This window comes from Barbus barbus (assembly GCF_936440315.1).
Source record: "Barbus barbus genome assembly, chromosome: 29".
Taxonomy (NCBI): Eukaryota; Metazoa; Chordata; class Actinopteri; order Cypriniformes; family Cyprinidae; genus Barbus; species Barbus barbus.
This window is the reverse complement of record NC_136757.1, coordinates 1,212,102-1,234,807: the sequence shown is the minus strand read 5'-3', so window position 1 is coordinate 1,234,807 and position 22,706 is coordinate 1,212,102. Positions and strand designations below refer to the sequence as shown.

The following is a 22,706-nucleotide window of genomic DNA, read 5'->3' as shown; positions in this document are numbered from 1 at the left end:
CTCAATTGGCCTGCCAACTCTCCTGACCTGAACCCCATAGAGAATCTGTGGGATATTGTGAAGAGAAAGTTGAGAGACGCAAGACCCAACACTCTGGATGAGCTTAAGGCCGCTATCGAAGCATCCTGGGCCTCCATAACACCTCAGCAGTGCCACAGGCTGATTGCCTCCATGCCACGCCGCATTGAAGCAGTCATTTCTGCAAAAGGATTCCCGACCAAGTATTGAGTGCATAACTGAACATAATTATTTGAAGGTTGAGTTTTTTTGTATTAAAAACACTTTTCTTTTATTGGTCGGATGAAATATGCAAATTTTTTTAGATAGGAATTTTGGGTTTTCATGAGCTGTATGCCAAAATCATCAATATTAAAACAATAAAAGGCTTTAACTACTTCAGTTGTGTTGTAATGAATCTAAAATATATGAAAGTCTAATGTTTATCAGTACATTACAGAAAATAATGAACTTTATCACAATATGCTAATTTTTTGAAAAGGACCTGTATGTCAGAGAGTCACCGCAGTCTCCACAAACAACACTCACCAGATCCTAATCCCCTGATTTCTGATCACAGCCACCTGTCAGCACTAATCAGCAGCACTATATCCCTGCACTCCTCCCGTTCACTCACTGTCTGGTCTCAAACTTTGCATGTTGATTAACCTGAACAACTTACCTTTTGTCTACTTACCAGTTGCTCCTGTGTTGCTATCCCCGTTCTCCATCGCTCCTGTGCTCCACCGTCTCCACGCTCCGCTGTTCCCTCTGGATCCCCTGGATAAAGAAACAAGGACTAACTGCTCATCTCATTCCCCTCTGCTACTTTTCAAAAACCTGTTGTTTGTATTGCACTTACCTCTGTGTCCCGTGTCTATCTGCTGACAATAACACTTTACACTTACATTTATGTACTATAACACCTGGTTCATTGTACCAGGTGTTCATTGCCGTTGTATTACAGATGTAATGTTGGTCAACTACAGATATCTATAACCTCAAGACTACAATCCCTGCTGGTGATCGATTGCTTCTGTCTGTCGTGCTGCTGAGAGGATCTTACTTTCACTCTCTGTTGTTTAAAGTGATAATATATATAACTTAATTCCCACCATATTTCTGGTATTATCTATCAAACTAATTTGATCGTTCGCTTTTTAAAACCGTGAGTACAGCGCGTTAGCCGGTTAGCTTATCACTCTCGGTTCCATACATGCCTATTATTGTTTTCTTTTTTTCTCGCTCCATTTCATTTCTCTCTCTCTCCGTTTTTCACGAGTTCATCAAAGAACAGCGGTAAGCGACTCATTCCTCTATCACGGTGAGTAATGGCTCCTTCTCCTGCTATTGTTGTTTGCCCCATGTACAGTTTATCTCTCTCTGTGTCGATGAGGGATTCACATGTGATAAATGCAGGGAAATAGTTAGGCTGAAAGAGAAGGTTTCAGAATTAGAGACACGCATCCAAACTTTAGTTGAGGATAGTAAGAATGTGAGGACTGTAGATACTGCTTTGGATGCGACTAGCTCAGGGAGTCCTGTACATTGTGTACAAGTGCTCTAATAATTGGCGATTCTATTGTACGGAACGTGAAAATAGAGACACCAGCCACCATAGTCTAATGTTTACCGGGAGCCAGAGCACCTAACATCTTGGCAAATTTAAAAGTGCTGGCTAATGCTAAACGTAAATTCAGTAAGATTGTTATAAACGTCGGCGCTAATGATGTTCGACTTCGCCAGTCGGAGATCACTAAAAATAATGTTAAAGAGGTGTGTGAACTTGCAAGTACGATGTCAGACACTGTAATATGCTCTGATCCGCTCCCTGCTTACCGGGGTCATGAGATTCATATCAGACTGTCGTCACTCAATGGCTGGATGTCTAAGTGGTGCCCACAGAATAATATAGGTTTCATAGACAATTGGAAGAGTTTTTGGGGCAGAGCTGACCTGTTGAAAAGAGATGGTGTTCATGCCTCCTGGGGTGGTGCCGCTCTTCTCTCTAGAAATATGGCACATAGTCTTAGAGTTCATACTTGACTAACTGGGGCCCAGGACAAGAAGCAGACAGACTGGCTAAACCGACCGTCTGCTAGCCGCCTCACGTCACAGAAGTCAGTTAATTCTCAGCACATAGAGACTCTTTCATCCAGATATCACACTATAGAGACTGTGTCTGTTCCCCGAACTAGAAAATACAGAAAACATCCAAACCAAAGTAAGAGAAACAATTTAATTGATGTTCAACAAATAAAAAACAGATATAATACAAATAAAGAAATGATAAAGCTTGGCTTATTGAATATTAGATACCTTTCTACAAAAGCTTTTTGTAAATGATATGATCGCTGACCATAAACTAGATGTGCTTTGTTTAACAGAAACCTGGATAAAACCAGATGACTACATTACTTTAAACAAGTCTACCCCCCAAGATTACAGTTCCAAACATGAACCACGTCCAAAAGGTAAAGGGGGAGGTTTTTCTACAGTTTATAGCAATATTTTCAGTATTTCTCAGAGGTTGGGTTTCAAGTATAATTCGTTTGAAGTAATGGTGCTTCATATAACGGTCACGAACAGGCTAGGAGACACGGAGGAGTAAAGTCAATACAAGGTTTATTGGAATAGGTGCAAGGGTGAATGCTGAGTGGAGGAGCGGGGGCAGGATCCAGGAAGGGAAGTCGGCGGTGCGCACTGCCGCGGGGAGGATCTGGACTAGGGAGTTCCAGGAGCGGTGGAGAACAGGAGCGGTGGGGATCTGGAGTTCTGCAGGTAAGCAACACAAGGTTAGTAGTCTGGCTAGGTTCGGGTAGTGAACGGTAGACCGGACGAGGAAGGAGTGCTGGCGGTGAGTGGATATAGTGCTGTTAATTAGCAGGTGACAGGTGCGGGGAATCAGTACACAGGTGATTGAGATATGGGTAACAAGGGTGCAGGTGACTGTGATTCTCTGACAATAACGTTATCCAAAGAAACAAGTGTTAATGATAAATCCCCTGCAATGTTTGTACTGGCTACTGTATACAGGGCACCATACAGACTTTATTAAATATTTTTCTGATTTTCTATCTGAGGTAGTGCTGGCTGCAGATAAAGTCCTAATTGCTGGTGATTTTAATATCCATGTTGATAATGAAAGACATTCGTTGGGATCAGCATTTATAGACATTCTAAATTCCATTGGTGTTAAACAACATGCTTCATTCGAGGTATTTCGTATTGCTTGGCGGGAAAGTACCCTATCCTACAGAAAAGCATAAAAAAATGGCTAGATCTGCTTACTTTACATCTCTTTTAGAAGAAAACAAACACAACCCGAAGTATTTATTTAATACAGTGGCTAAATTAACAAAAAATATAACATCAGCAGGTGCAGACATTACCCAGCAGCACAGTAGTAGATACTTCATGAACTTCTTTACTTCCAAGATCGAAACTATTAGAGATAAAATTGTAACCATGCAGCTGTCAGTCACAGTATCGCATCAGATAGTGCACTATAGATCCCCTGAGGAACAATTCCACTCATTCTCTTCTACTGGAAATTAAGAATTGTATAAACTTGTTAAATCATCTAAACCAACAACCTGTATTTTAGACCCTGTTCCATCTAAGCTCCTAAAAGAGGTGCTTCCAGAAGTAATAGATCCTCTTCTGAATATTATTAACTCATCATTGTCATTAGGATATGTCCCAAAAACCTTCAAACTGGCTGTTATTAAGCCTCTCATTTAAAAAGCACAACTTGACCCCAAAGAACTGATTAATTACAGACTGATCTCGAATCTCCCTTTTCTGTCAAAGATATTAGAAAAGGTAGTATCATCACAACTATGTTCCTTCTTAGAGAAAAATTATATATGTGAGGATTTCCAGTCAGGTTTTAGACCATATCATAGTACTGAGACTGCTCTCATTAGAGTTACAAACAACCTGCTTTTATCATCTGATCGTGGTTGTATCTCTCTATTAGTGCTACTGGATCTTAGTGCCGTGTTTGACACTATTGACCACAACATTCTTTTAAATAGAAAATTATGTTGGCATTAGAGGAAGTGCATTGGCATAGTTCAAATCGTACTTATCTGACCGCCATCAATTTGTGGCAGTAAATGAAGAGGTATCATACCAATCACAAGTGCAGTATGGAGTACCTCAAGGCTCCGTACTTGGCCCCTTACTTTTCACGCTTTACATGTTACCCTTGGGAGATATCATTAGGAAACATGGTGTTAGCTTTCACTCTTATGCTGATGATACCTAGCTCTATATTTCTTCGCGACCTGATGAAATTTACCAATTTGCAAAACTAACGGAATGTATAGTTGATATCAAAAACTGCATGACTAGCAATTTCTTACTGCTAAATTCTGAAAAAAACAGGTACATGTAATAACCTAGATCACTGTCTAATACTTGATGGCTGCTCTGTAAATTCTTCGTCATCTGTTAGGAACCTAGGCGTACTTTTTGATAGCAATCTTTCCTTCGAAAAACATGTTTGCAAAACTGCATTTTTCCATCTTAAAAATGTATCTAAATTGCGACCTATGCTCTCAATGTCTAATGCAGAAACATTAATTCATGCATTCATGACCTCGAGGCTAGATTATTGTAATGCTTTATTGGGTGGTTGCTCTGCACGTTTAATAAACAAACTCCAGCTGGTTTAAAATGCAGCAGCTAGAGTTCTTACTAGAACCAGGAAGTATGACCACATTAGCCCGGTTCTGTCAACACTGCACTGGCTCCCTATTAAACACTGTATACATTTTAAGATCTTGCTAATTACCTATAAGGCCCTGAATGGTTTGGCACCTCAGTATTTGAGTGAGCTCTTATCACATTATAGTCCTTCACGTCCGCTGCGATCTCAACTCTGGACATTTGATAATACCTAGAATATCAAAATCAACTGCAGGCGGGAGATCGTTTTCCTATTTAGCACCCAAACTCTGGAACAATCTACCTAACACTGTTCGGGAAGCAGACACACTCTGTCAGTTTAAATCTAGATTAAAGACCCATCTCTTTAACCTGGTTTACACATAACACACTATCACATTTCTATAATTCAAATCTGTTAAAGGATTGTTAGGCTGCATTAATTAGGTCAACCGGAACCGGGAACACTTCCCAAAACACATGATGTACTTGTTACATTGTTAGAAGAATGGCATCTACGCTAATATTAGTCTGTTTCTTTCTTATTCCGAGGTCACCGTAGCCACCCAGATCCAGACTGTATCCAGATCAGATGGTGGATCAGCACCTAGAGATGACCTCTACAGCCAGGACACCTAGATGAGCCCCAGAGACAGACCCCAGTGAAGACCCTGTCTCCAAGACAGCCATCGGGACAAGACCACAGGAACCAGATGAGTCCTTTGCACAATCTGATTCTGCTTTAGTCTAGATTTAAACTGCTGATTTTGTCTGGCCAGAGGAGAATGACACTTTATCAACAAACTATTTCCCCGTCTAAATACTGTAAAGCTGATATATAGCCACCCAGCTTTATATCAAGCCGATGTAAAGCTGCTTTGACACAATTTGCATTGTTAAAAGCGCTATACAAATAATCTTGACTTGACTCAACTGGAGCTTTAAAGGGATAGTTCATCCAAAAACGAAAATTTGCTGTTAATTTACTGATCCTTAGGCTATCCAAGATGTAGGTGACTTTTTTTTTTTTTTCTTCATTCCTGTATGTTTTGTTTGTATGAAAAAATGTTAAAATGGAGATTGTTATTAAATAAATGCTGTTATATGTTGTAAAGTGTGTTTTTAGTGACTGATAAACACCATTTAATACTTTTTTTTTTAAACTATAAAAATATATTTTTATGTAGTTCCCCAGCAATTTCTTATGATGCCCAAATAATAAATCTTAGTTGAGGTAACATATAAAACACATGGAGTAAACGGTTAAATTTTAATAGACCTATCTTACTGTAGTCTTTTAAATGTTGACCAATTATAACATTTTAGTTGAATGGAATATACGTAAACTAGTTCACTAAAGGTTGAGCCAACTAAAAAATAACAATTCAGATAACACGTTCAGAAATTGACTGAACGTAAAATTTCTGTGGAACTAGTTATTAAATAATTAGTTGAAACGCTTGAAATTTTTTACAAGTGCCCCTTTTGTGACCTATGCACCCTGATGCGCATTTCTGCCAAGCTTGCACTGGGGTGAGTTTTGCAGCAGACTTCTACCTGACAGTCAAAATGACTCAGAGGAAGACCACAAGGATTTAGGGTGCGATCTGGGACAGGGTCTATGTCTTTTACCTAACACGCATGATTCAAATCATCAGCGCATTACGAGAGTGCTCAATGAACTATGAACTCTCTGTGTGTCAGATAAGTGAAGTGACATACTGCCAAACATGGTGACCCATACTCTGAATTCGTGCTCTGCATTTAACCCATCCAACGTGCACACACACACAGTGAACACACACACAGCAGTGAACACACACACACACACCTGGAGCAGTGGGCAGCCATTTATGCTGCGGCGCCCAGGGAGCAGCCCGGGGAGCAGTTGGGGGTTCGGTGTCTTGCTCAAGGGCACCTCAGTCGTGGTATTGAGGGTGGAGAGAGCGCTGGACATTCACTCCCCCCACCTACAATCCCTGCCGGCCCGAGACTCGAACCCACAACCTTTGGATTACGAGTCCGACTCTCTAACCATCAGGCCACGACTTCCACGAGATAAGTGAGGCTTGTTCTCATAAGATACTGCGCATTAATCTTTTGAAGGAATCGTTCCCTTACAGCATCTCAACTCTCAGCTGCAGGACTTACATTTCCTTATACTGCATTACCTGAATGAGCAAGCTCTGAATGCCAGTTCTGAGACTAAACCCAAAGAGAGCTGTCAGCAGCCATAGAGTCCTTCTGAAAGTGAGTAAATTAACAATTTCAAATGGGGTTGCAATGGTGAAGATGCAGCTGAACCTTAAAGGGGATCAAGAAGACCTGATACTGTGAACAGTGAGACAAGATCAGCAGATGCTTCACAGGGTGGCTGTTTCCTTCACAGTCTCTTGTGTACAAAAAAAAGAAAGAAAAAAGTACAGCATATTAAACAATCCAGCATTGCTCGTCATCAGCATAAGGTATGTTTTGCATGCTGGAACCCCAGCATGGGATGATGGTTTGCTGGTCTCCTGCACGGTAAGCAGGTGTGTTGGTGGACCAGCATAAGGGACGTGTTGCATGCTGGGGCCAGCTTGGGATGCTGGTGTGTTGGTGGACCAGCATTTGTTGTCTTTTGGGTGCTGGTATTATCCCAGCAAGACAACAACAAAATGTTAAATATCATGTTTCTTTTGAAATTGGTTTGTGCTTGTAGTTAAAGACCAAGACAATTTTCCAAAATAATTTAAATAAATTATTTAATAAAGAAAAACATGTTACATGTTTACACAGTAAAATCCCCAGTGTTAAACAAACACTGCTCAGTTTTCATATGATCCTGATCTACGGAGAATAAAAGTAGCACTTAGGCAGTGTTCTAGTTAGTGAAATAAAGAAGATTCACTCTACAAGTGATGACTGAGCATTAGTGATGACACCTGCGGTTGAGCAGAACAGCAAGAACAGAAAAAGTGAAGTGGTGAGCAGAAACACAACAACTACAACTGACTTACAGCCATAGATGAAATCAATATCTCACCAGAAGATGATTAAACAACTGCAAAAACAGAAATACCATATTCACTTACTGCAAATCAGTTTGGCTTTCTTTATTTCATATGCTACCTGTACAAATGTTGCTAAAGTCTTTTACCATTATGATGATTAGTTTTCATTTTAGTTGAGCACTTGGCCATTGACTTTAGTTGAATTAACTTTGTTACAGCATTTGCTGAAAGTACACTATCGCTATTTTCAATTACATTTCATAATCCTGAATGGCATACCTTTTACTATGTGCACTTTATGAAATCAGTGACTGACAGCTAGATTTGGACATTATGTGACTTCCCAGATAAGTATTAAAGTGTTTAAAAACAACAACTTTCAGTTTTGAAATTTCATTATCAAGTTGTTATTAACTGTCCCATTGAAAGAGCTCATCTCATAACCCCTGTTATCCAATGTACACAAGCTCTTTTTAACTGATTTGTGTACAGATCTTATGAAACAGGAGACAATTACTTTGATGCTTTGAAAAGTTTTACCAGTTTACCAGTGACATTGATTAATAATGTAATCATAAAGCAATTCAAATTTTCAGCTCTACTTTCAGCACAGGGAGCAAAAGAAATAACAAAGTTATCATATATTGTTGCCACACCGCCGCCACGACCAGTCTGACGGGGCTCCTGTTTATAACAGTAGCTTGGTGGAGTAGACTCATTTAGACCAAAATATTCATTTGGTTTAAGCCAGGTTTCAGTCAGGCAGAGTACATCAAAATTATTATCTGTGATCATTTCATTTACGATAACTGCTTTGGGTGCGAGTGATCTAATGTTTAGGAGCTTTAAAAATTGTTTTTGTTCATTTATTTTGTTTTTCTGGTTTAATCATGATCAGATTTTTTCTAGATCCTGCATTAAATTTATATTTTGACCTCACTATTCGGGGAACAGACACAGTCTGTATAGATTGGACAACGCAAGTTCTTCTATCATTTAAGTGGGTAGAACAAAAGTCATCATAGTAGTTATTTGAGAATTGGCTTACTAGTCAGATGGAGCGTAGCGTCCTGGAGATGTTGTCCGACAGGAGTTCCGCTCCGACTCTGCTGGGGTGCAGGCCATCAGCACGGAAAAGCCTAGGACGCTCCCAGAAAAGATTCCAATTATTAACAAAGAGCAGTTTCTGTTCTTTACACCATGACGATAACCATTTGTTTAAAGCAAACAGTCTACTGAAGCTTTTGTGTCCTCGTCGATACGTGGGAAGCGGTCCTGACATGATGATCGTCGTCGCGGGCGATGTGCTGCGTACAGTCTCGATCAGGCTCGTGAAGTCCCTCTTCAGTGTCTCCGTCTGCCACAGCTTGGTGTCGTTAACCCCCGCGTGCAGCACGACAGCACCGATACTCTCATCTCCCTTCAGGATCACGGGTATCTGCGCAGAAACATCGAGAACACGAGCACCGGGGAAACAGTGAGGGTGCACTTTACCCTCAGCTAACATAGCACGGACGTGCCGAATGATGGAGTCTCCGACGATCACAGCGTCGCGTTCCATCTCACGGAGGGGAGGGAAGAGGTTCCGGGTGGAGATCTCGAAGACCGGAGACGGCGGAGGGGGAGAGGTCGTCGCCCGGGGCCTGGCTCGCGTCTTCCGCTGCTGGTGCACCCAGTGTCCGTGGCATCCCGGCGTCGGACTAAAGGACATCTGGGAAGATCACGTCCTGGGTGCACAGGGTCTGTGCAGAGAAACACACGGAGTAGAAGTGGTGGGAGTGAGCATCAGCCCGGGATGTTTCCAGCTTGGCTCTCCACTCTCTCAGCTGGGCCTGCTTCTCCACCAGGTCGCGGATCTGCTTCTCCACGGCCTCCAGCTCCAGCTGCACCAAATGTGTCCTCACCTGGACTCAAAGGTAGACACAAATCCGCCATTTAAGCAAGGAACAGTGAAACAATGGTAATGTGTGTGAATATAGTATTAGCGATGTAAGCGAGATTAGCGGCAGCCGCACTGGCGATGCTAACGGGCTATAAGCTAATAGCAGACTCGAGAAATCTAAATAAAACTAGTGATAACAAGGCCCTCTGATTGGTTTTGTTTTAGAATGTTATAGGGCATATATTCACACGTTATAGAAACGAAAATGATAGTGTATAAAATGTGTTTTGTGTGGGCTTGTTGTCTTTAAGCACAGGCTGGTGAGTAGGTAAAAGCAGAATACAGATTGTGGTCAGAGAAGCTCAGGTTGGGGGTGAGGCACTGCTCTACATATTCCCTGGCTTTTAGTGTACACACGATCAAGTGTGTTATCTCCCCTGGTTGCTATGAGACATGTTGGTGAAACTAGGCCAAAATGCCTGTCAGTTTAACATGTTTAAAATCACCCGCAACAAAACAAAAAAAACACCCTCTGGGTGCTTGTTCAGATATATGGTCATGTAGATCACTAAGAGCTGTACTAATGTTAGCACTCGGAGGGATGTAAACTGCCATGATAAACATAACTGTAAACTCCTGAGGCAGATAATATGGCCGGCATTTCAGTGTTTCAGAACAGATTATACACCAGCCTTTGTTGATTTAAACACAGAGTCCTCCTCATGCATTTTCCCTGACAAATGACTTTGGTCAACCTGAAAGGGGAGTAGCCTGTCAATATGGTAAGCTGATTCCGGCATTATTATTTAGCCACGTCTTGTATTGCTCCTCCAGCTCACTGTCCTCAATAGCCTTAACCTACCCAAAACTGCTTTAAGTTCTGGTTCAATCACTGTGTTGGGATTATTGAGTTGAGGGAGTTCAAATAAACTGTAGTTCACCACACAATTTAATAATACGCTTGCTGATAGTTGAGAAGCCGCTGCACTGCTGCACACCGCTATGACACATGACACAAAGAAGTGTAAAAAATTAATTAATTAAGGAAAATAAATGATCAACATAAGCTTTATTTTTGGCAAGGCCAAAATAAATAACAAAACAAGCCTAACTGATTTTAAACAACTAACCTAGAACTGAGAATATATATATTACAAAAGCTACAATTTTGCCTTCAAATTAACTACAATTCCTAGAGGGTCACATGCTTTTGGCACTCACTGATATGTAATATTGGATAATTTTCCTGAATAAATAAATGACAAAGTATATATTTCTTTGATTGGGTTCTCATTGTCTACTTTCAGGACTTTTCATGTGAAAATCTGATGTTTTGATTGAGTCACATTTACAGTATGTAGAAATATAGGAAATTCTTGTAAGGACCAACCATTGGCCCAACGACGTAGTTGAAGGTATAATAGGTATTTTACCTGTGCTTCTGCAAAGTTGTCATGCATCACAGCCAGCCTGGGGACAAGGTTAGGGAGGTCATTGAAAAGGCATTCAGTATTAAGGCAAGGTAAGTTTATTTATATAGCACATTTCATACACAATGGTAATTCAAAGTGCTTTACATTAAAGGCAGTAAAATAATCATAAAACAATCACAACAATAAACAAGGAATTTAAAAACTTTTAAAATTATTTAAAAATGTATTTAAAATGAATTTAAAACAGTTAAATATAGAAAATGATTATATATAAAATACAGTGCAGTCAGTTCGGACGTAGCATAGTGCTCATTCAATAAATACACAGCTAAACAGATGAGTTTTGAGTCTGGATTTAAATGTGACTAATGTTTTAGCACATCTGATCTCTTCTGGAAGCTGATTCCAACTGCGGGAGGCATAATACCTAAAGGTGGACTCCCTTTCACGAATCCTGGCCATGAACCTCCATTTGTTCACCACCAGAGGTCACCCGCTCACCACATGGACTTTCACACTACACAGCACATTGGACTCCATTTCCCATCATCCATTGCACTGACGACACACACACACACACACAGCTGATTACACTAATCACACTCACAGCTAGGGCTGGGTATTGTGACCAATTCTGCGATTCGATTCGATTCTTATTTTTATGGTTTCGATTCGATTTCGATTCGATATCGATTAGCTATCAATATTTCATTTAAAATGTTAGTTTTGCAGACATGGGATCCATATTTTGATATAAATGCTGGTAACTGAAACTCTCCTACTTAAGTTTATTACTGAAATACACATCTACATTAATAATAGGGTGCACACAGGGTGAACCGCCTTCTTGATCATGGTGTCTCCCCTGCCAGGTAAGTATATCTATAGATGGTGACACCTTCAGGACGAGAGGTGAATACCTATTCATATCCTCTTATGTGAAGCACGCGCATTAAGAATCGATTCGGGGATTTCCCGAATCGATATCGTTGCGTTAAACTGAAGATCGATTAAAATCGGAGAATCTATATTTTTTACCCAGCCCTACTCACAGCTGAGAACTATCACTCTATCACACACGCTATATAAGCCTTGGACGTCCTCTCGGTCACTGCCGACTATTGTTTAGCATTTGTCACAGACTCTGTCGATAGCTACTCTACCAAGCCATTCCAAGTCTTGTCTAGCCTGTTTTCCTGTGTTTTGATTCCTGCCCACGTCTCCTGGATTAACCCCTTTGCCTTGCCGTTTGGACTCTGTTTGCCCCTCGTTTGGATCTTTGCTTGTGTACCTGGATTATCTCTCTGCCTCGCCCTATTGGATATTGTTCACCGATCGTCGACCCACGCTTGCCCTAGGATTACTCTGTGTTTTGCCCATGCCATACCTGTCTGCCGTCGTTTGACCCTGCCTGTGAATTGACTATGTTTAGAAATAAAAGTTTGCATATGAATCCGCACGTCTCGCGTCTTGTTCGCCCCGTAACACTCCCCTTGTTTTGTGTGAACCCTTGGTATTTCTAACTGACTCGATCCTAATGATCTGAGTGGTCTGTTCTGTTTATATTCAATGACCATATCTGCAATGTATATAGGTCCTAGGTCATTGAGTGATTTATAAATGAGTAAAAGTACTTTAAAATCAATCCTAAATGTAACAAAATATCTAATTCTTGCAATGTTTTTGAGACGATAGTATGCTGATTTAGTTACTTCTTTGACATGACTACTGAAACTAAGGTCTGTCTCCAGAATCACCCCAAGATTCTTGACTTGATTTTTAGTTGTTTGACCCTAGAGTCAAGGTATGTATTCACCTTGAGAACTTCATCTTTGTTTCCAAATACAATGACTTCAGTTTTCTCATTGTTTAACTGAAGACATTTCTGGCACATCCAACTGTTAATTTCATCAATGCATTGGCAGAGGGGTCAATGGAGCTGTAGTCATTTAGCGATAAGGCTAGGTAAATCTGGGTATCATCAGCATAACTGTGATAGGCAGTTTGGTTCTTTCTGATTATTCTGACTTAGTAGGGAGCATATACACTATACAGGCTAAACAAGAGCGGTGCAAAATCACTGAAAGAGAGGATAGACTTCATATTCCAACCTTCATATTCCAACCTCATTCCAACCTAAGATGGCGGCGCGCGGTCGCAGCAGCTTCTCTCTCTCCCGACAAACCGGTGTTTTCGTGTTTTTTGTCTTGTAAGTCGCAATGTTTTTGCACATCTTCGTCTCGTCTACCTGTCTTTAAGCGCGCATACAGTCGTGAGTTTCTGCTCGATGTCGGCAGAACCACATTTTTAGAGTTAAACTCCGCGCACGCTGAAGAGCTGCGGGACCTCGGTCTGCTCCGAAGGCCTTCTCCATCACCGACCCCCACTACTGCATCTCGCCCACAGCGGAAGCGCTACAAGCGGCGTGAGAGGAAGCAGAAGAGGGGTAAGCGCGGAGGTATCCGAGCTAGGCTAGCGGCCAACCCACACAAGCCAGCTATCCCCACCATCGTACTGGCGAACGTACGCTCTTTGGACAATAAACTGGACTACATCCGACTACTCCGCTCTACTCAGAGGACTGTAAGAGACTGTTGTGTTTACGGAAACATGGCTTAACAACAGCGTACCGGACTGCGCCATACAGCTCGACCAGCTAACATGCTATCGAGCTGACAGAGCTCTCGTCGAGGGAGGTAAGATCCGCGGCGGCGGTCTCTGTGTTTACATCAATGATGCATGGTGCCGCGACGCTGTTGTGGTCTGCAAACACTGCTCACCCCTGGTGGAGTTTATGATTATTAAGTGCCGGCCGTTCTATCTACCGAGGGAATATACAGCCATACTGCTCGTTGCTGTATACATCCCTCCCAGCTCCAGCAACAAGCTCTTTTAAATCCAATGCAATTTGGTTTCAGACGGAAATACTCAACAGACTCTGCCTGTTGCTACTTCCTGGAAACTATCAGGGAATATGTGGATCAGGGAAGGGTGGTGGGAGCAGTCTTCCTTGATCTGCATAAAGCTTTTGATACTGTCAATCACCAGATACTTTACAGTAAATTAAAACAATATAGTCTCTCAGAGCACACCCAAAACTGGATAAGATCTTATTTGAGTGACCGACATCAGTGTGTACAAATTAATAACATCCAATCTGCGTTTAGAGCCACCTCGATGGGAGTACCGCAAGGGTCCATTTTGGGACCCTTGCTTTTTAGCATCTATATAAATGACCTCCCTAGAGTGTGTTCGGACGTTGACGTAATTATGTACGCTGATGACACGGTGATCTTCACTTCTGGGGAAAACGAGCTGGAGGTTGCTGACAAATTATCAAAAGAGATGCAAAAAGTCTGACTTTAAATGTAGATAAAACGGTTTCAATGTTTTTTTCAAATAAACGTAAATTACAACTAACTCAAGAAATTCAAGTTAATGGACAAAAAATTTAAAATGTAAATGAAACAAAATATTTAGGTCTGATACTTGATTCGAACCTTAGTTTTAAAAGTCACATAAAAAAACTTGGAAATAAATTGAAATTTAATTTGATGAACTATAAACATATCAGAAATTCATTAACTATGGAAGCCTCAAATATATATCTTAATACTATGATTGTCCCACATCTTCTGTATTGCATGTCTAGTTGGTCTCAGGCGTGTAAAACATCGTTAAAATTACTTGAATCATTATATAAAAGGGCCATAAAAATTCATGATAAAAAGCCTCGCCAGTACCATCATTGTAAAATACAAAGTAAACACAACATATTGAGTTTTGAAAACCTCATTAAATATAATCAAATCTCTGCTCTATTTAAAATTATCCATAACATCGCTGCTCCCCCTTTGAGAAAATTTGTCACACTAAATTCTGAGAAAATTTCTAGATCCACACGGTCGACAGTCAGAGGAGAGTGCAGTGTTCCCAGACGTAGAACCACATATGGCCAACAAGCGTTCTCTTATAAAGCAGTGAGCCTTTGGAATACTCTTCCAAACGAAATTATTTCATGTACAAACTATAGTACTTTTACACGCCTGACCAAACAGTGGTTATTATTAAAGCAAACCTGTACACACTGAATGTCTGTGATATGAATGGTGTAAATTGTGAGTAAGTGAGTGATAGATTCCTGAAGTGGAGAGTATTTTTATGATGTGAGTGAAGTAATGCTTCCATGTATTATTTTGTATATATTTTATGAATTTGTGTAAGTATAATATCAACCTGTCCAGGGACTGCGGGTGGAAATTAGCATTTTTTGCTATAACCTGGCACATGACATCTCTTCTTTTTTAGACTAATGTTTTTTGTGCATTGTCCCTGATCAAATAAATAAATTCAATTCAATTCAACAACAACAGGAGTGAGGCACTAAATGATCTGTACCAGCACACCAGTGAGCAGCAGACAGCCCACCCAGATGCTTTTCTTATCTTGGCTGGGGATTTCAATCACGCAAACTTAAAGAGTGTGTTCCCAAAAATTCACCAACACATAGACTTTCCAACAAGGGGAAAAAACACTCTGGACTTTGTTTACACCACCCAGAGAGGAGCTTACAAGGCCCTCCCCCTCCCCCACCTCGGAGCCTCAGACCACATCACTGTCATGCTAATGCCTGCATACAGACCGCTCGTTAAAGTCACCAAACCAGTTCACAAACAGATTCAAGTATGGCCGGAAGGGTCGTCAGAGGCACTTCAAGACTGCTTTGACACCACTGACTGGAATATGTTTAAACAGGCTGCCACATACAACAATACTACAGACCTCCAAGAGTACTCAGAGACTGTTACTGCCTACATCTCCAAGTGCATTGATGATGTAACAGTCACAAAGTCCATCACTGTCCGGGCCAACCAGAAGCCGTGGATGACAGGGGAGGTCTACAGACTTCTGAAGGCTCGGAACACTGCCTTTAGAGCTGGAGATGAGGAGGGCCTGAAGACAGCTAGGGCCAACCTATCCCGCGGCATCAAAGAGGCCAAGAGACAGTACTCCAGGAGGATAGCCCATCGTTTCAGCGACAGCAGAGACACGCGGAGCCTGTGGCAGGGGATACAGACCATTACGGATTACAAGCCCCCACCACAGACCTGTGACAACACCATGCTGAACGAGCTGAATGCCTTCTTTGCTCGCTTTGAGGCACAAAACAGCACCACTGCACAGAAGACTCCACCTCCTCCCGGTGACCAGGTGATGACGCTGTCCCCGGACAGTGTGAGGAGATCCCTCAGCAGGATCAATGCACGCAAAGCTCCGGGTCCTGACAACATTCCTGGGCGTGTACTGAGAGACTGTGCAGTGGAACTCACTGAGGTCTTCACAGACATCTTCAACATCTCACTAAATCAGGCTGTTGTCCCCACATGCTTCAAAGCTACCACCATCATTCCAGTCCCTAAGAAGTCATCTCCATCCTGCTTCAATGACTACTGTCCAATAGCACTCACTCCCATCCTCATGAAGTGCTTTGAACGGCTAGTCTTGCACCACATCAAGTCTGTCCTCCCCCCCGTCCCTGGACCCCTTTCAGTTTGCATATAGGTCCAACCGCTCGACCGATGATGCCATCACCACTGCCCTCCACCCAGCCCTCACACATCTGGAGAAAAAAGACTCATATGTCAGGATGCTGTTCATAGACTTCAGTTCAGCATTCAACACAATTATCCCTCAACAGCTCACTCACAAACTGGCCCAGCTGGGGCTCAATACCTCTCTGTGCAACTGGCTGTTGGACTTCCTGACCGGGAGACCTCAAGCAGTACGGGTCGGCAGTAACACATCCATCACCATCACACTGAACACTGGGGCCCCCCAAGGATGTGTGCTGAGCCCCCTCCTCTTCACTCTGCTGACCCACGACTGCACTCCATCACACAACTCCAACATTTTCATTAAGTTTGCGGATGACACGACTGTGGTGGGTCTCATCAGCAACAGAGATGAGACAAACTACAGGAGCGAGGTGAGCCGCCTGGCCGGGTGGTGCAGTGACAACAATCTCTCTCTGAATGTGAAGAAGACGAAGGAGATTGTTGTTGACTTCAGGAGAGTACACACTCAGCATGCCCCTCTGACCATCAACGGTGCGACTGTGGAGAGAGTGAGCAGCACCAAGTTCCTGGGTGTGCACATCACTGAGGACCTCTCCTGGACTAACAACACTGTAGCACTGGCCAAGAAAGCACAGCAGCGTCTCTACTTCCTCCGCAAACTCAGAAGAGCCAGAGCCCCGGCCCCCATCATGTGCACCTTCTACAGAGGCACCATCGAGAGCATCCTAACTAGCTGCATCACTGTGTGGTATGGCGCTTGCAACGCATCCTGCCGCATAGTGAGAGCAGCTGAGAAGATCGTTGGTGTCTCTCTCCCCTCCCTCCAGGACATCTACAGCACCCGTCTCACCCGCAAAGCCCTCCGCATTGCAGGCGATCCCACCCACCCGACACACAGCTTCTTCAGTCTGCTGCCATCAGGGAGGAGACTGCGGAGTCTCCAGGCGAGGACCAGCAGACTGAAGGACAGCTTCATACATCAGGCTGTCAGGAAGCTGAACTCCCTCCCGTCCTTGCCCCCCCTCCCCTCTTTCACCCCCATTTAACACAGCAACACACTAGGAACTCTGACTCTGTGACACCCCCCCCCCCACCGACCAACAAACTGTAACCGGCACCTGTCACTTGTGCAGCATTGGCTGATCACTACACATCCAACATTGACTGCAAATTACCTCTTCGGATAGTCTGACAAAAATCTATCCGAACAGTCACTTCGACTTGTCACTTTAACAGACTGATAAGCTCTTCTTGCACTACACTCATAACAAAACAAAACAAATCTGCACAGTTTTGTTTTTGTACATTCAACTGGTTTACACTCCATGTATTCTGCCATGTGCCTTATGCACTTTATCTATCTCTTTTTTTTATTTTCTACAATGTCCTCAGACTGATAAGCTCTTTTGCACTACAAATATATCTACACAGTGTTGTTTTTATTTAACTGGTTTTGCACTCTATCTGCCATGCGCCTTTTGCCACTTTATCGATCTAATTCTTATTTTTTTCTACAATATCCTCATTTGTATATTTGTATAGTTGTATCTACAAACTGTATTTATCTGTATTTGAACGTGTTTAATGTTAACTGTATGCACCAAGGGTCTGAGAGTAATGCAATTTCAATTATCTGTATGTATGTACTGTACATGTGGAAGAATTGACAATAAAGCTGACTTGACTGACTTGATATCTAAGATAAAAAAAATAAAAAAAAATTTTTACAACAGCATTTATTTGGTGATCAAATTTAAGCTCAGAGTCAAAAATAAAGCCAAGGCTTTTCACAAAGGAAAGTTTTTTCCCAGGAAGCAATAACAGATTGTCTTTAGAATCCATACCACATCCTTTCTGACCAAAAACAATAAACTCTGACTTGTCCTCATTCAATTGGAGAACGTTGTTTGCCAACCAACACTTCACATCAGCCAAACAGTTATACAAAGACTCAAGAGAGGATTGCTTCCCATATTTTATAGGGAAGTAAATTTGAGAATCATCAGATAATTTATACCGTGCTTATCAAAAATCGTTCCTAATGGAAGCAAATAAAGGGAAAACAAAACGGATCCCAAAATTGAGCCCTGAGGAACCCCACATGTTAATGGTACAACAGAAGAAGATCAGTTTCCCAAACTGACTGAAATGATTCTACCCTTAAGATTTGAGGTCTTTGAGACGATCAATGAGGATATCATGATCAAAAGCAGCATGTAGTTGTAGTGCTGCTATTGATGTTTCTGATAATGGAGTCGCCCACCATCAGAGTCCTGGGCTCGGCTGCACTCTGAGCTGAATGCTGCTGTCTGTTCAACCTTGAGCGCCTGTTAGTAGCGATGTTAGCTGCTGGCTGATACGATCCATGTTCAATCACATTTGGGGATTCCTCACCCACATTCATCAATGCTTCATATCTTTTCTCAAGATGTATAGGGGGTGGTAGAATACAAGTGTTTGCAAGCCTTATCTGGGGTAGAGGAAGATACGGCAGCAATACAAGATACTTGTGACAATCTGATGTCTCGAGTGCCTTTTGGTCTCGCTCCCTGTTTGTGCCATTAATCTGTCTATCAGTTTCGGCTTGTTCCTCTACACTTGGTATAAACTGTATAATGCGTGAGTGCGAATCTCCCCGCTCGCACGCGGATTTCCTTTGCTCTCACACAAAAACGGATGCGCGCTCTCGGATATACGGATAGACACTTAAAACGTGTGCGCGCTCAAACTCTGTCCTGTGCACGTGCACATCTCTCCGTGCTCTTGCGCTAGATATTAATTATTTTCACACCTGGATTAAAAGTCGTCAAGTCGAGTCAATATTATTTGTATAGTGCTTTTAACAATGCAAATCTATCTATCTATCTATCTATCTATCTATCTATCTATCTATCTATCTATCTATCTGTCTGTCTGTCTGTCTGTCTGTCTGTCTGTTGTCTGTCTGTCTGTCTGTCTGTCATCTGACTCCATCCATCTATCTATCTAACCTAACGACATGCTAATAATTTGTCAATCATGGTAGCGACATGCTAGTCACTTGTTAATCCTGTTAGCGACATGCTAGTCACTTGCTAGAAACAAGCTAGCGACATGCTAGTAAAATGCTAATCACTTCCTAGACATGCTAGTAACATGCTAATCATGTTAGCAACATGCAAATCACTTGCTAAACATGCTAGCGACATGCTAGTAGCATGCTAATCATGCTAGAAACATGCTAGTAATGAAGTGAAGTGAAGTGACATACTGCCAAGTATGGTGACCCATACTCGGAATTCGTGCTCTGCATTTAACCCATCCAACGTACACACACACAGCAGTGAACACACACACAGCAGTGAACACACACACACACACCGTGAACACACACCCGGAGCAGTGGGCAGCCATGTATGCTGCGGCGCCCGGGGAGCAGTTGGGGGTTCGGTGCCTTGCTCAAGGGCACCTCAGTCGTGGTATTGAGGGTGGAGAGAGCGCTGGACATTCACTCCCCCCACCTACAATCCCTGCCGGCCCGAGACTCGAACCCGCAACCTTTGGATTACGAGTCCGACTCTCTAACCATTAGGCCACGACTTCCCATAATGTTAGTAACATGCTAATCATGCTGGAAACATGCTAGCGACATGCTAGCAACATGCAAATCACTTGTTAAAGATGCTAGTAGCATGCTAATCATGCTAGAAACATGTTAGTAACATGCTAATCATGCTGGAAACATGCTAGCGACATGCTAGCAACATGCGCATCACTTGTTAAACATGCTAGCAACATGCTAGTAACATGCTAATCATGGTAGTGACATGGTAATCATACTAAAACATGCTAGGAACATGCTAATCACTTGCTAATCATGTTACCGTTATGCTAATCATGCTAGAAACATGGTAGCAACAGGCTAGTAGCATGCCAATCATGGTAGCAACATGCTAATCATGCTAGAAACATGCTAGTAACATGCTTATCATGTTAGAAACATGATAGCGACATGTTAGTAACTTGCTAATCATCCTTTCTGACAGACTGTATTGCTTTTAAAACTATTTTAAACTTCAAACTATTTCAGACTGCAAACCATCAAACATCAAACTTTTTTAAACTTCTTAAACTTTTTAAACTTTTCAGACTTTTTCAAACTTTCTGGTCCGGCTTTCTCAAGCCAACTTAAAGTTTGTCTCGACAAACTTTATCTAGTTATCAGTTGTTGTTGGTAACCATGATAATTAGAAGTAATTAGAGTCGTGATACACTACAGTTAACTGTGATTCAAGAGTTACAGTAGCTTTTGTTTAAGGCAGCAACAAAGGAGAATTTAATAGTTCTAATAAACTTTAAGTAAAACATTAACTCTGTAATTAGAGCCTGCAATATAATGGAATGTTAATATTGTTACATGTATTTGCAGTAGTTTGTGGGCTGGATGGGCAGAGTTTTAGCCCGAGTCCAGTCCTGATGAAGCAGTCAATGAAATAGAGCAAGAAAGAAGACATTTAATAATAACTCTTGAAGGAAGTCAAATGCTCAAAGGTTGTTGCTGTTTCTGGAAACCTGTTTACTTTGACATCATGAAATTAATGCATTTATGCGTTTAATGTGTTGTAGCATGAAATATTTGGTATGCATAATTATTTTATCTCTGTGTTGGAGATTTGATTTTTAAAAAATACTAATTTTTACTAATTAAAAAATGCCCTTGAATTTGCTTTAGCCCCAGGGCCTGCATACTAACACTAATGATTACTATTCAAAAGAAGTATGTGATTTCAGATGCAGCATTTAGGCTATCAAAGAGATATATCAGTGTACACTTGTTCCCTGTATCATCTGCATTTTGCCTTTTAGACTGAATATACAGTGGGGATCGAAAGTTTGGGAACCCCTTGCAGAATCTGTGAAAATGTGGATAATTTTACCAAAATAAGAGAGATCATACAAAATGCATGTTATTTTTTATTTAGTACTGTCCTGAGTAAGATATTTCCCATAAAAGATGTTTACATATAGTCCACAAGACAAAAAAATAGCTGAAATTATTAAAATAACCACATTTAAAAGTTTGGGAACCCTTGGTTCTTAATACTGTGTGTGGTTACCTGGATGATCTATGACTGTTTTTTTGTTTTGTGATGGTTGTTCATGAGTCCCTTGTTTGTTCTGAACAGTTAAACTGAGCTCTGTTCTTCAGAAAAATCCTCCAGGTCCTGCAGAATCTTCAGTTTTCCAGCATCTTTTGCATATTTGAACCCTTTCCAGCAGTGTATGATTTTGAGATCCACTTTTTCACACTGAGGATGGTTGAGGGACTCAAACTCAACAATTAAAAAAGGTTCAAACATTCACTGATGTTCCTGAAGGAAACACGATGCATTAAGAGCTGGGGGTGAAAACTTTTTGAATTTGAAGATCAAGGTAAATTGTACTTAATTTGTCTTCCAGGAAACATGCAAGTATCTTCTGTCGCGTCAGAAGGGCAGTACTAAATGGAAAAATATGATATTTCAACAAAATAAGAAAAATTTGGACATCTTCATACTGTTCAAAAGTTTTCACCCCCCGGCTCTTAATACATCGTGTTTCCTTCAGGAACATCAGTGAATGAAATCATACAGTTACTGCTGGAAAGGGTTAAAATATGCAAAAGATGCTGGAAAACTGAAGATTCTGCAGGACCTGGAGGATTTTTCTGAAGAACAGAGCTCAGTTTAACTGTTCAGAACAAACAAGGGACTCATGAACAGCCACCACAAAACAAAAAAACAGTCGTAGATCATCCAGGTAACCACACACAGTATTAAGAACCAAGGGTTCCCAAACTTTTGAATGTGGTTATTTTAATAATTTCAGCTATTTTTTTGTCTTGTGGACTATATGTAAACATCTTTTATGGAGAATATCTTACTCGGGACAGTACTAAATAAAAAATAACATGCATTTTGTATGATCTCTCTTATTTTGGTAAAATTATCCACATTTTCACAGATTCTGCAAGGGGTTCCCAAACTTTCGCATGCCACTGTAGGCTACATGCATGCTCCCTAATTTTGGAATGTTAATTAGGTTGTCTAAATACCTAGTTGGCAATTGGAACGTATCACAGCTTGTAATGAGCCAGGTGTGATACAGTGATGCTCGTCAGGTAGTGACTTTG

The 22,706-nt window shown here is 41.5% G+C and overlaps 1 protein-coding gene across 1 annotated transcript; it reads right to left on the bottom strand.

Moving 5' to 3' along the window:
- Nucleotides 1–2,224: 2,224 nt before the first annotated feature.
- Nucleotides 2,225–9,568, bottom strand: LOC306849812 (uncharacterized protein). Its single transcript, XM_079385134.1, has 3 exons — nucleotides 8,713–9,568; nucleotides 7,671–7,714; nucleotides 2,225–2,772 (listed from the first exon to the last, which is right to left on the bottom strand). The coding sequence occupies exon 1, from the start codon at nucleotides 9,373–9,375 to the stop codon at nucleotides 8,716–8,718; it is 660 nt and encodes a 219-aa protein (XP_079241260.1). The 5' UTR covers nucleotides 9,376–9,568; the 3' UTR covers nucleotides 2,225–2,772; nucleotides 7,671–7,714; nucleotides 8,713–8,715.
- Between the last annotated feature and the right edge of the window lie 13,138 nt (nucleotides 9,569–22,706).